General features: G+C 37.5%; 2 protein-coding genes across 2 annotated transcripts; both read right to left on the reverse strand.

The window, feature by feature from the left end:
* LOC104715106 (F-box protein SKIP19-like) lies at nt 3949-5422 on the reverse strand. The gene is made up of 2 exons (XM_010432550.2): nt 4981-5422; nt 3949-4626 (listed from the first exon to the last, which is right to left on the reverse strand). Exons 1-2 carry the CDS (start codon nt 5361-5363, stop codon nt 4077-4079), a joined length of 933 nt encoding a protein of 310 aa, XP_010430852.2. The 5' UTR covers nt 5364-5422; the 3' UTR covers nt 3949-4076.
* On the reverse strand, nt 9620-10434 carry LOC104715107 (putative F-box protein At3g23970). The gene is made up of 2 exons (XM_010432551.1): nt 10425-10434; nt 9620-10368 (listed from the first exon to the last, which is right to left on the reverse strand). Exons 1-2 carry the CDS (start codon nt 10432-10434, stop codon nt 9620-9622), a joined length of 759 nt encoding a protein of 252 aa, XP_010430853.1.

Genomic DNA, 13406 nt, shown 5'->3' on the forward strand with positions numbered 1-13406 from the left:
TGCCACCTACACTATTGCAACAAGCTAATGAAGAATGCGACCAACTCGTAGGCCAAGGCATTGTTTCTTCTATAAATTCACTATGGGCATGCAAGGCGTTCTATGTCAACAATCACGCTGGACAAGCAAGGGGAAAACTCAGATTGGTTATTGATTATAAGCCATTTAATCAATATCTATAAGATGTCAAGTTTCCTCTCCCGAATAAGAAGACACTTCTCCAACATCTTCAAGGTGCAAAACTATTCTCAATATTCGATCTAAAATCCGGTTTCTGGCAACTCGGCGTTCATCCCGAAGAAAGATACAAGACGGCATTTTGTCTACCGAATCGTTATCTACACATGGAGACACGAAATGTACCAAGGTTATATGATTTAGACTTTTTGGTCCCCTCTTGCTTCCTACAGCATTACCAGATTGTATATGTAAAGTACCTATAGTTTATAAAGTACCTATATGTAAAGTACTTATAGTTTAATTAGATGATGTTTTAGAAAAAAATTAAGTGTTACATGTAGAAGAGATATAGCAAATTTCAACTTCAAAACTTATAATTACTAACTAGATACGGACCCGCACATACGTGCGGGGATATTTTCATTAATTTTTTTTTATTTCTAAAAGAATTTGTTATGTTGTTGTTAATTACAAATTTGTTTTGTGGGTTTGTTGAGAGGTTTTTTTTGTAAAAATATTGTATTACAAATATTATGCATAGTTGTAAAATAAAAAAAAATAGTATGCATAGTTGTAAAATAGCTTCCGGGGATAAATTTTCGGATCAATTTTAACATAAAGTTTTTCTTAGTCCTTCATACATATTACAATTACGTTTGGCAAAGCTAATGGTTGTTGTAAGTCTTCTAGATTCGGACCCGCACGTACGTGCGGAATTGATTTCAAAAACTAAGTTTACTATCCTGTATGCATTATATTATATACATGTGAGGTAATACTTGTAAACATATTTTTTAGGAATCAACATTCATAATCCAAACTTGTACCTGTTTAGTAATAGATTTGTTTTTAGTTCAGTTTATACAAACAGAATAATTAAATTCGTTTTTGTTATAAGTAAAGAAAAAAAAAAAGAGAAAGGTGGTATGTCTATTTCGAGATCTCAGATTCGTCTCATCCCATATATATCATGTTTTCTCATTCATAACTATAGTTTAAATAATAATTTACTGATTTAAAATATTATATTTTATTCCAACAGATTAAAAAATAACTAAAAGATTTGGTATAACATTTATAACCCGAACGTATATCAGTTGGGCATTTGGTACAAATTATTTCATATCTATTACAAATTATTATAAGATTTTAATACTATAGATTAGATAATATATACCTGAAAATTTATAGATTATATTTACTTATTTGGTTTATCATTGTAAGCTCGCAAGTAACCTGAAAAGCTGCGGGTTCACTGGAAAATTAAATAAATCTCGTCCTGTTTTCTTTCTCCCAAAATTTTATTTCGAATTTTAGTTGTCCAACCTTAATTAGTGATGTAAGTATGCATGCTTTGAATTAATTTTGTGCCAAATAGGTAATATAAAAATGAGTTTGGAAAAAGAAAAAAAGCATAATTTAGAGTTTTTTTTCTTAAGAACAATTCTTCTAAACATTTCAGTAATTTATATTACTGAAATTACTGTTGGGTTTTAAACGGCCCAAGGAAAAAAATTCTGTCAAGAACTTTACTTTTTTTTTTCCGTCAATGTCGAGAACCAAAAATTAGAAAGAGAAAGTTTCTCTGAAAGCAATTGGTGAAGACGCATGCGGTTCTTCATCCTTCCTCTATCAGTCAAAGCAAGGCTCATCAGTCATCAACGTTGATCAGGTTCTTACAATTTTATTATTCTCTTGTTTTGTGTATGTTATTAAAGTTTTGAATCGAAGTGTGTTTTTAATTGTTTAGTTTTCTGTAAATTGTTTGTCCAACAAAAAAAAAGAAAAAAAAAATTTTTCTGTAAATTGTTCTCAAACTATAACTATGAGAAACTGAATGACTCAGTGACTTCAACATCTTGATTTTTATTGTTTTCGCAGAATATCATTGTCACCATCACAACTCTTATTTTCTACGATTATTGATCTAGAATACCAAGTCTAGTAAATGATTAAAATTAAATATAAACTTTTTCTTGCAAATCCGATTATGGGTTCTAGGCATAATATTAAAGTGATGCTCGATTTTGTTAAAACTATTCTGATAATAGATGATTTGAATGACCTTTCTAATACACTTTTTTTTTGCCGTCAAATATACTCTCTTACATTGGAAAGAAAGACAAAATCAGTTTCTTTTTTGTCATGTTAATAAGTTAGACAAAAAGCTAAGCAATATGGATCTAGGCAAGAGAAGCATATGCAAGCACCTGCCATTCCATAGAAATAAGAGGTTAGTAATTTAATCCTCGTAACTTCTCATTTGAAAACTAATCAGAATAGATTTGAATTAATACTAAATAAACTTAGACAAAGTAATTTTTGAAAATATAACTCCTACATGTAAACCTTGTGAACCTTATAGTTATATGTACACTGTAGATGGTATCCTTTTCAACATAGAGAATTGATTGAAAATAGCTTCCAAGTTCCAACTATGATCATGATAGCATGCATCTGCCATTGCCTCTTAAATCTGTAATCAAAGAGAAACTTGCAAATCAGAAACATAATTCTTCTCAATTATTTTCCAATCGAGTTTAATCACAAATCTCTCTAATTCTTTGACATTTTTTTCTTCACTCCATCCTAAAATTGAGAAGTTGTGAACAGACATATAGAAGATTAAAACAAAAAACATTTAAAATAAAATTTGTTTCATCTATTATGCTGTTTTTTTTAACTTAGTTTTCTTACACATAAATGATGTATTCTCACATCATCATCATCGAGTATCATCTTCAAGGTTTCTTCTAAGAAAGTTGTATATTGCCTCAAACTGGGTACAATCTTCACTTGTATATTCCAAATCATTGTTTGCAGCCATTTTTTTTGTTTTTTTTTTGGAAAAATTTGTAATTTTAGATGGTTTGCAGTATTCGAGATGAGTTACACCTTCATTACGTCTACTGTATTTATAGTTGTAGGGCATGTTTAAAAAATTATTTTCTAGTATTTAAGATTTAATCATATCGTCTATAATTATAATTGGTAAGTTGCTAAAATTTTATATATAAGAATATTTCGAAATCGTTTAGAATATGGTAATTATCCGAAATTTATGTGTAATTTGTCAAAGATGATATTTTATTAAAGGAATAATTTTTTAAAGGAAAGATATTATAATATTGTAATCTCCTAATCGTAACAATATAGTTTGAATTGTTATATGTTACATTAAAGGTTGACATGCTAAATACGTGGGTAGATTTGTGAGAAGATTTGTTCAACTTTAGGAAATATACACTTTAATATCGTGCAATCATATTGTTTGGCTACAATTTTTATTTGTTCTTTTTAAGTTCATCTACACTAAAATATCAATTAATACCTGTTTGGCTCTGATTTTTTGGCTAACCGTAATCCTTTTAATATATGTTTGGCATTTCATGTAATAATTTTTTAGTCTATGTTACTTATTAAAAATGCTTCCCTTTTAATAGTATAGATTACCAAATATCCCTAAGAAGTCAACTACAAAACTAAAATGTAACAAGATAACACTTTCATTTCCTTGAGAACATATTAAAAATATATTTAAACTGTAACATTATACATGCACAACATATTAACGAAACTAAGTTAGGCCAAACCTAATGATATATCTTTAATTAGGCCTAGAGGGACATATCTAAACTCATTCGAAAATTAATGATCACACTTCAAGACAACCATCGAATTGTTCTTGAGAGTTACATTAACCCGCATAAAACTTTTTAATAACTCAAAAGAAATAAAGATACTTAAAACGACTACCGTAGATAAAAATAGCACATGAACGAGTTCATCATAATTTGTTGACCCAAAATAGAGAGAAAAAAAAAGAACGAGTCCATACTCAATAAGTCATAGCGACACCCCAATAAACTTGACAAGACCAGCAAAAAACCACCTCTCTATGCATTGCCACTAGCACTATGACAAGGGAATTCATAGAGGACATCATGGAAGTCATAAATTAAATTAGAATCTTCACAATCGAGAGACATTGTGATATGATATGGGAAATCACCAATTGAGTCATAGGTGTATCTCACAACTCTGATCCTCTCTAAACGTTTCCTGAGATCCTTGGAAAGATCGATGTTTAAACACCTGCGTAAATCTAGGTGTTCCAGGTAGGTACACCGGTCAAGAATGGCTTTCAAGCCCGTGCTGTTTAGTGCATTGGCAAAAAGCTGGAGGTGGCGTAGCTGGGGCATGCTTTCTGCAATTGCTATGGCATTATTATTAGGCTCATCAGCAAAAGACTCGACTATGCGGTTATACTTCAATGTCTTCAGATTTGGACAAGACTGGCCTACAGCTCTCAGAAACTGTCCTGACAATGCGCAGTATGAAACATTGAGGTCTTCAAGCAATGGAAGTTTCACAACTGCTTTCGCAATCCCCTCAGATGTTATTTGACTGCAGTTTGCAACTCTAAGGCTTCTCAGATTACTTGCTCTGCAAGTATGTGTATAAAAGTTAAAAACATCATCTAACAGGGAGCAGAAAAATAAAGATGAACAAAAACTTACTTTAATAGCACACAAACAACCTGACGCCAAGCGTTTTAGAGCATCAGAAGAATAACATTCTCAAAAACATGTGGATGTTTACTACTCTAATGGGAAAAAGACCAACCCTATTGAAAGCACCTCATTATCATAACCACTAAATCAACAAAACGATTTATATATGCACACAAAAACTCGGACAACGTAAAATCAATGTCTATAAGTATTGCATTCATCATAAATCAGGGAGAGAGAGAGAGAGAGAGAGAGAGAGAGAGAGAGAGAGAGAGAAAGACAGAACCTATCGGCGATGTAATTGAGGAGATTATCAGTACCGAAGTACCAAATATCGATCTCAACCAAACCACCTTGGCTACGGTCAACTGCGTGACGACACATGATCTCAAAGTCATACTTCATGCTGCTTCGCATGTCTCCAAGGTTGTGCATGTCAATCTTCCGCCACATCGAGGGGGTTTTACTGACGCGACGCCACGATGTGCACACTTTTTGAGCGTTTTCCAGTATCTCAATGACGCCAAGCCGTAGCATGATCGAAGACGTCAAGTCAGATGGAAGCTCCGCCCAGTTTCTCGGCTCTTCGTCTTTCATCAGCGAGGGCACGGAAGTAGAAGAGGAACCCATTGTTTTGTTTTTTTTTCCTCGAAAAAGAGAGGAACCCATTTTTATGAAAAGAGAGATGTCGAAGTGAACAAGTATAGTGGTAATCTTGGACCTTTCGGCTTCTGTCTCTAATTTTATACTAATTTGTTTCTCATTTCTCAAGAATAATGCAATAAATTGTTGCATGTTAGAATATACTCGTAACTCGTAAATAAACGGAAGATCAATGAACGAAAATAATAATAAATGGAAGACTCAAACATGTTCTTTTTCAATGCCTCGATTGTAACATTTCAAATAATAACTTTTGACCAAAAATATACAAACAATAATATTAGCTATACTTGGGTTCACTATTAACTATTAATAAAATTAATTAAAATATTAATTGTATTATTAATATATAAAATAGAAATTATCTGGATTTATGTTTAGTAAAGATTTTAAATAAAATTACTTTAAATATATAAATTTTGTTTCAAGTTAGCTACATTTTCAAATTATAAAATTACAAACTAATAAACTGAAATAATTATGAATTTCAGTTTTTAATATAAATGATTTAAATTTGAGTTTATTTAATTAAATATTTATATAATTATGGATTTAAATTAAATATGAATTTTTCATGAGAATGTGGTAGATCTGGAAAAATTCCCTTTTAAATATATATAATTTAAAAAAAGTTTCTAAACTTTTCATTAGTTTAGAAAATTTCGAAAATATATATATTTATATTTACTATTTATTTTTAATCAAAAGTTTGAATATAAGTTAGATAACTATTTTTAAATTAATAACTAAATTATTGATTTAATTGAAATAATCAAAAATAGTTTTGTTAAAATAATCAAAAAGTACATGGAGGACGTTTTTTTGACTAATCCTAAAGCAGGTTTTTATCTATATAAATCGTGAATCATCCAATTTTTTAAGGAGATTTTTAAAATACCTTTTTTCCTATGTCAATTTTCAAAAATACTCTTTTATGTTGTTCATTTTCAAACATACTTATTTATATATATAAAATAACTAAATTCTAAGTCCTAAATTTAAATACTAAACAGTAACCTCTCAAAACTAGATCCTAAATGTAAAATAGAGAACCCAAACCTAAAAAATAAATTTAAAAATTAATTTAACATATTGAATTTGTGTAAAAGATAGTAAAAATGAAAATATAAAAATAGGCATTTTTGAAAAGGAGTATCCAAAAAAAATATTTTTAACAAATTTTCAATTTTTTTGTTGCTAGTGGGTCGTTTTAGGTAAAAAGATGGTTCAGGATAAATAGAAAGAGAGTTGTGAAACGTACCAACCTGATACAAACCAAAAACCACACCAAACATGTATCACAAAGATAGGCCGAAAGTATATTCCGGGCTCGGAATCCCAGGGAGCTCTGGTCCATGGTCAAAAAAGCGCGGAGCAGTGACTTCATGCCCAGTTTTAGGACACATGTCATTAGCAGCATGGAGTGTCGAGGAGCTCGGACCCGAGATGGCCCAATTCAGGACTTCCCGACTCTCGAAGGTTAAGAGGAGCTCGGATGCACGAGGTGAGGAGCCCGAGGTCAAGAAACAGGATTCTCGGCTCAAAAAAAGATTCGATAAACTCAAAGATTCAAGCATTTAAAGAGAATAATTGTGTCATTAGGATGTTCCAACCAAATGTTCTATAACACCCATCTTTTAGCATTTTACTGACAGTATTATCGTTTCAAGGAATGTTTGAAAGAGATGGAATCTATACTAGTATTTTTGCAGCAGTTTTTGCTCAAAAATATTTTTGGAAAATTTTTATATTTGATGCATTAAATTTAATATTAATTACCAAAACTTCAAAATTAATTATAGGTAAGATTTAAAAAATAAGGAAATCTTTTTACCTCATTGAAACATAAATATATGATTACCTTTCATTTTTTATTTGAACTTATATTTAAATTATCTTAAATGATTCTATAATACATTTGGTTAATAAAAATTGTGATTTTTTCCTGCATATGATGGAATACAAAATTTTGAAAACGGACATATATTACTCAATAGATGAATAAAAAAAATACGGGTACAATATCCCACATCGTCTTAAAAAATTGGGCAATGGTTCAAAGTCATACTATAAAAGAGACCAAAATGATTCGGAATACAAATGAGTAGAAAGCTTGATTTATCACGCATTCAAACTTTTAAAACTTTTATTTGGTTTATTCTGGTTCTTTATTTTAAAGATTTTTAAAAGGTTAAATATGAAAATATTTAAAACTTTTAAAAAGTTAAATATGATAAATATTATACTGTAGATACACAATAAATATTAAAAATTAAGATGATATAGTGTGAGTTAAAATATCTCGGGATGGGGTTATATAGCGGGACGGGTTTTATCGATATTTATATAAATTAAAAATATCATTAATTTGGTGTTACAGGGGTAAAACATCATTTTATTACTTTGTTACCACTGTCGGTATTAGAGAATAGACATATCTAATTAAATTGATTAAATAAATATTATGTAAAAAATAAATTATATTGCGGTATTATACAGTTTATTTAACAATTATTATATAATTATAACATATTTAACCAACAAATAAACTTATAATTTAAATATTTTAGTTATAAATAATTTTGCCTGCAGTGTACCGCGGGTCCTAATCTAGTGATTTGATACATATGAAGCTCAACATCCTCCTTTTCTCTATCACTACAAGAGGAAGGATCATACAGAAAAAAACTGAATTCTCTAATCCTTTTTGCAAAGTTTAATCATATATATATATATAGTCTAAACATAAATATATTATATCTAACGTCATCTTAACATTATAGAATGAAAAATATGGTACCATTAATGTTACTAGATAATATACATTAAATGGAAAAATATAGTTGTATAATAAAATTATTTTCGGAAAAAAGAATTTTGAAAGAGAATGGCGATTTCCGGGGCTATTGAGAAGGAAGTGTTGGATGTGATGCAGGGGCTGTGGAAACAATGTATGATAGTGAAAGTGCTTGGACGTCATATTTCAATCTCGGTGTTTGAACAGAAAACTGAGAGAGATGTGGAAGCCACAAGGGGCAATGCATGTGTTTGATCTTCCACGACAGTTCTTCATGGTCCGGTTTGAGCGAGAAGAGGAGTATTTGGCGGCACTAACCGGAGGTCCATGGAAAGATTTTGGTAGCTACTTGTTGGTACAAGCATGGTCGCCGGAGTTTGATCCCTCAAGGGATGATATTACGACGACGCCTGTTTGGATTCGACTGGCTAATATTCCTGTGACGTTTTACCATGATTGTATTCTGATGGGGATTGCTAGGGGTCTGGGAAATCCTATTCGTGTGGATTCTACTACGCTTAACTTTGATCGAGCAAGGTTTGCACGGGTCTGTGTGGAGGTTGATTTGCGATGACCATTGAAGGGTACGGTGCAGGTGAACGGCGAGAGATACTTTGTGTCCTATGAGGGGTTGAGCAACATTTGCTCTGGTTGCGGTGTGTATGGGCACTTGGTGCACTCATGTCCCCGGCGACCGGTTGAGAGGGAGGTGCCAGCCCCGTCCCCGCGAAATGAGGTTATGGTAATAAGATCGGAAAACCAAACTGAGGATGGTTTTACTGAGGTTAGGAGGGGTGGCCGGCGAGCAGGGTCACCACAACAGACGGTTGTTTTTGCGGCGGGTAGTTCGAAGGGGACCGGACGTAATCTTCGGGAAATCTCAACCAATGATACGGCGAATATTCTAGTTTCCAATAAGTTCGGAGGATTGAAGGATACGGAAATTGCATCTGATTCTACGGGTGGGAATATTACGTTGGATTCAAATAAGGAAAATGCGATATTGGCTCCCCAATTACCGTCTGGACGACGTGATAAGCAAGGGAAGGCTGCACGTGCGGGTATGGAGATTGGTAAAAACAAGGGGTCGAATAGAAATGGGCTTCCAGATAAAAAGGCCCAAAAAGCTAATGTGGGTGGGAATGGGCCTAAAACTCCTCTCTCCAGGTCCAATAGGCCTGGTACGGATTTGATTGTTGGACCCAAAAACGAAGAAGCGTCGTTGATAATGAATGGAAAACGCCTTCGAGTAGAGTTGGAGGACATCGGTCGAGCCGGCGACTATGGAATTTGCAGACTATGAACCTTGTTTCTTTCATCAGTTCGTGCTTCCACAACGACTTGGCTCCATTCCTTGTCCACCTCAAGGTTCATAGTCTGCAAATGCCATGGTCTTTTGCTTCCAGTCTTTTTGGAGTTGGAACTTTTTTGTGCGGAGATTACCTATAACAAGACGTGCATGTGTTTAGAAAAAATTAGTTTGGCAGGTGACGAGGTAAACGATCTCTTTATCAAAAGGATGCATTGCCACTGGAACACATCCGAGGCAGAGTTCAAGGCCAGGCCTTAGGTTCCACAGAAACTCCCAAGATTCCTTGGAGGATGAGCCACTCGTATACTTCTTGAGTCTCCAAATTTTAAGCTGCTGGGTTGGTTTCCTGGTATCAGTGTTCATATACATGAGCGGACCACATGAGATAGTGAGAGTAGCTTCGTCACCATGCCATAGGGGCTTCAGAGTCCCCTTAGCTGAGCGCTGAGGTAAATCTATGACAACACAAAGCTCACTAGGACCATAAAAATCATAAGCAAATATTACTTGACTTGCACGGCATAGCCAATGAAGATAACCATTAAAATTAATGGGATTGGATGGGAGGATGCTGGAGATGGGACGTTGGGTAGGGACGTGGCGGTAGGTCCAGCTTTTCGAATCAGATGAATAGATCTGAAAGCAAAGCCTATCTCTTTCCATTACTCTCACCCCTACGGCAGGGACTCCATACCGGACTACCTTGTAACCCACGTTGTTCATGTTTGCTACAATTGCGGTGCCTTGGAACTCATCCTGACGAGAAGAATAAGGAGGAGGATGAGGGATTTTGATCCATTCTCTCAACACAGGATCAGCCACACGAAAGGTCTCAGGTCCGAGTTCGGTCAAAATCAACCCGTCCGTGATAGCCAAGATACGCACTCGAGTGTTTTTGTTAGCTGCCTTTATCTCGTCCAGAAAACGTGAGACGCAAGAACCTAGTTGTTGTACCCACGATCTGCCATCTCGCACAATAGGTGAGTGGGCCTAGGCCGGGTTCGTCTACTGGGCCAAGAGCGAATTAGTGATCGGCCCATCAAGCCCGGAGAAAGGAAGAGAGCGCGGAGATGCTTCGTGTTGGCCAGTTCGCAGCTCGGTCCCGGTCAAAGATTCCCGCATTCAAGATGATTAATTAGACCGCGCAAATCGCGTCCTATTAATGGTGCATTAATTTAGTAATAAATTGGTCGGTATAAATATGTAAGGGGGGTGTCAGTTGTAAAGGATCGGATATTTTTTCCAGCAATAGCAATACAAGTTCTAATTCTCAAATTCTCTCAATTCAGTTCGGAACTGTTTTACGGCGATAAGCTCCTCCACAATTTAAATCACTTCGGAAGGAGAAGCTCGTTCTCAGTTCTCACATTTGGCGCTAGAAGGAGGGGAGTTATCGCCTGACTCTCGTCAGTTCCGACTTCACACGCAAGTACGTTTCACACAACCACCGCTATGGCAACCAGCTCTCCCAATGAGGCATCCTTGGAGGTGATCCAGAAGCTCCTGCAGGACTTGTCCGAAAAATCCGACCGTCAGCAAGCCGCCTCCGCCGCTCTCACTGAACGATTCGACAACTTGGAGGGTCAAATCTCCACTCGTCTGGAGGAAGTTACGACGTCCGTAGCAGACCTCTCAGCCTCCCACCGCGCGTATGCCGATCGGGTCGATCTCCTGTCCACTGACCAAAACCCACGTCGACGCGCTTTGGATTTCTCCGGTGTGACTCCACCTTATACCTCGCAGGTGGCAGCAACAGATGCCACTCCGGGAGATTCTTTTCCACCTCAGACCAACATGCAAGCAGCGCCGCCGTTGGTTGGTAGTGGCCACACTCCGCTGCAGCCCGGCGTCGTCCGACCTTCCGAGGTCCCGGTCCGCCTTCCTCTCCCCGTCGAAGGAAACATTTCCACTTCGGGGTATGCTACCAATCCCGAGATCTTCCGCATGCAGAGTGAGATCCGGGACATGCGGTCTGTGATGCACAGTGCAACCACTTCTGCTCCAGACATATTTCGAGTGATCGAGGAGTCGAGGCGAACTCCTTTTTCCGATCAAATAGCCCGGGTCCGCATCAAGGATACTGGCAAAATTAAGTTCTCGAGCTACGAGGGAAAAGGAGATCCGACCAATCATCTCAAGACTTTCCTGCTGACAGCTAGCCGGGTGGACCTCGAGCCCCACGAAGCAGACGCTGGGTACTGCAAGCTGTTCGCAGAAACATTTAATGGACTGGTACTGCTTTGGTTCGCATCTTTAGCAGCTGGCTCCATAACAAACTTTACCGAGCTGTCGACCTCGTTCGTCAAGCAGTATTCTAGCCTAATCGAAACTGCGGTGACGGACGCTCAGCTTTGGAACTTAAGCCAAAAGGCTGGAGAATCTCTCCGGTCTTACATAACAAAGTTCAAGGAGATCCAGGTCAAGATTCCCGGACTCTCGGACTCCACAGCCCTGGCCGCGCTTAAGAACGGCCTCTGGCACGAATCTCGCTTCCGCGAAGAGCTGTCCGTGAATCGGTTCCCAACCATTCAGGACGCATTACACCGGGCTTCGAACTGGATTATCGCGGAGGAAGACAAAATCGCCGCCGCACAAAAACAAAACGCTCCGCCGACAGGAAAACCACGGTTCGAAGCGCCCGCCAAAAAGACTCCGCCTACGACTCCGAAGTCCGGCCCGAGCACATTCGCAGTCACTCAATCTCCCAAAAAGAATTCTCCAAAGAATTCACCATCCAAACCTCCATTTTCACCGCGCTCCAAGAGTGGTGTACTCCCAAGTAACAAGTGGGTCCGGGATGAGGACACGTACTGCGAGCTCCACAAAACCAACAGTCATTCTACTCGTGACTGTAAGAAGCTGATGCACCTCCTCGCAGAAAAATATGTGGCGGGAGAAATGCCAAACGTCACAATCGAGGAATTGGAGCAAAAAACGGTTCCCGAAGTGGATGAGGATGCTCCACCTTCAAAGAAACCGAAGCAGTCTGATGGAAATGAAGCTCCCAAAAAAAGAATCGACGTGATAATGGGAGGATCGCGTCTATTTCGGAACTCCATCACTGCGATCAAAGACCATCAGCGGAAGCTCACTGGTCCCCAGCCGAAGCGAGCTAAGGTAATAGCAAGTGATCTACCTGAAATTTCTTTCTCCGAGAAAGAAACTGAGGGGTTGGACACTCCGCACGATGACGCGCTCGTCATCTCGCTTGACGTGGCGAATCACGAAGTCTGCCGAATCCTAATTGACACTGGGAGTTCGGTAGACTTGATATTCCTTGAAACGCTCACCAGAATGGGTATCGGGAAAGAGCACATCGTCGGACCGCCCTCACCTTTGGTCTCGTTCACTAGCGAAACGTCAATGTCTTTGGGCACAATCACATTGCCGGTGTCCACTCAAGGAGTGGTTAAAATGGTGGAGTTCACGGTTTTCGACCGGCCTGCGGCCTATAATGTTATTTTGGGAACTCCTTGGCTTTATCAGATGAAGGCAGTGGCCTCGACGTACAGAAAGAGGAATTGAAGCAAACCCAAGGCAGATTAATGCTTTCTTGTCTATGAGTTCTCCTAGAACCTTACGCGAAGTGCAACGCCTTAACGGACGGATCGCAGCTCTCAACCGCTTCATTTCTCGATCTACGGACAAATGCCTCCCTTTCTACCAGCTATTATGGAAAGGGGGAAAAAACTTCTTGTGGGATGCGAAGTGCGAGGAGGCCTTCGCTCAGCTCAAAGCCTACCTGTCTGAACCGCCGGTCTTGGCTAAGCCCGAGTTTGGCGAGCCGCTCTTCCTTTACGTAGCCGTATCGGACAGTGCAGTCAGCGGAGTCTTAGTTCGCGAGGAAAGGGGGTTGCAGAGACCAATTTTTTATATCAGCAAGTCTTTCACTAGAGCAGAGTCCAGGTACCCTATGATGGAGAAATTGGCCTTAGCAGTG

This window comes from Camelina sativa, chromosome 9, assembly GCF_000633955.1.
Source record: "Camelina sativa cultivar DH55 chromosome 9, Cs, whole genome shotgun sequence".
NCBI lineage: Eukaryota > Viridiplantae > Streptophyta > Magnoliopsida > Brassicales > Brassicaceae > Camelina > Camelina sativa.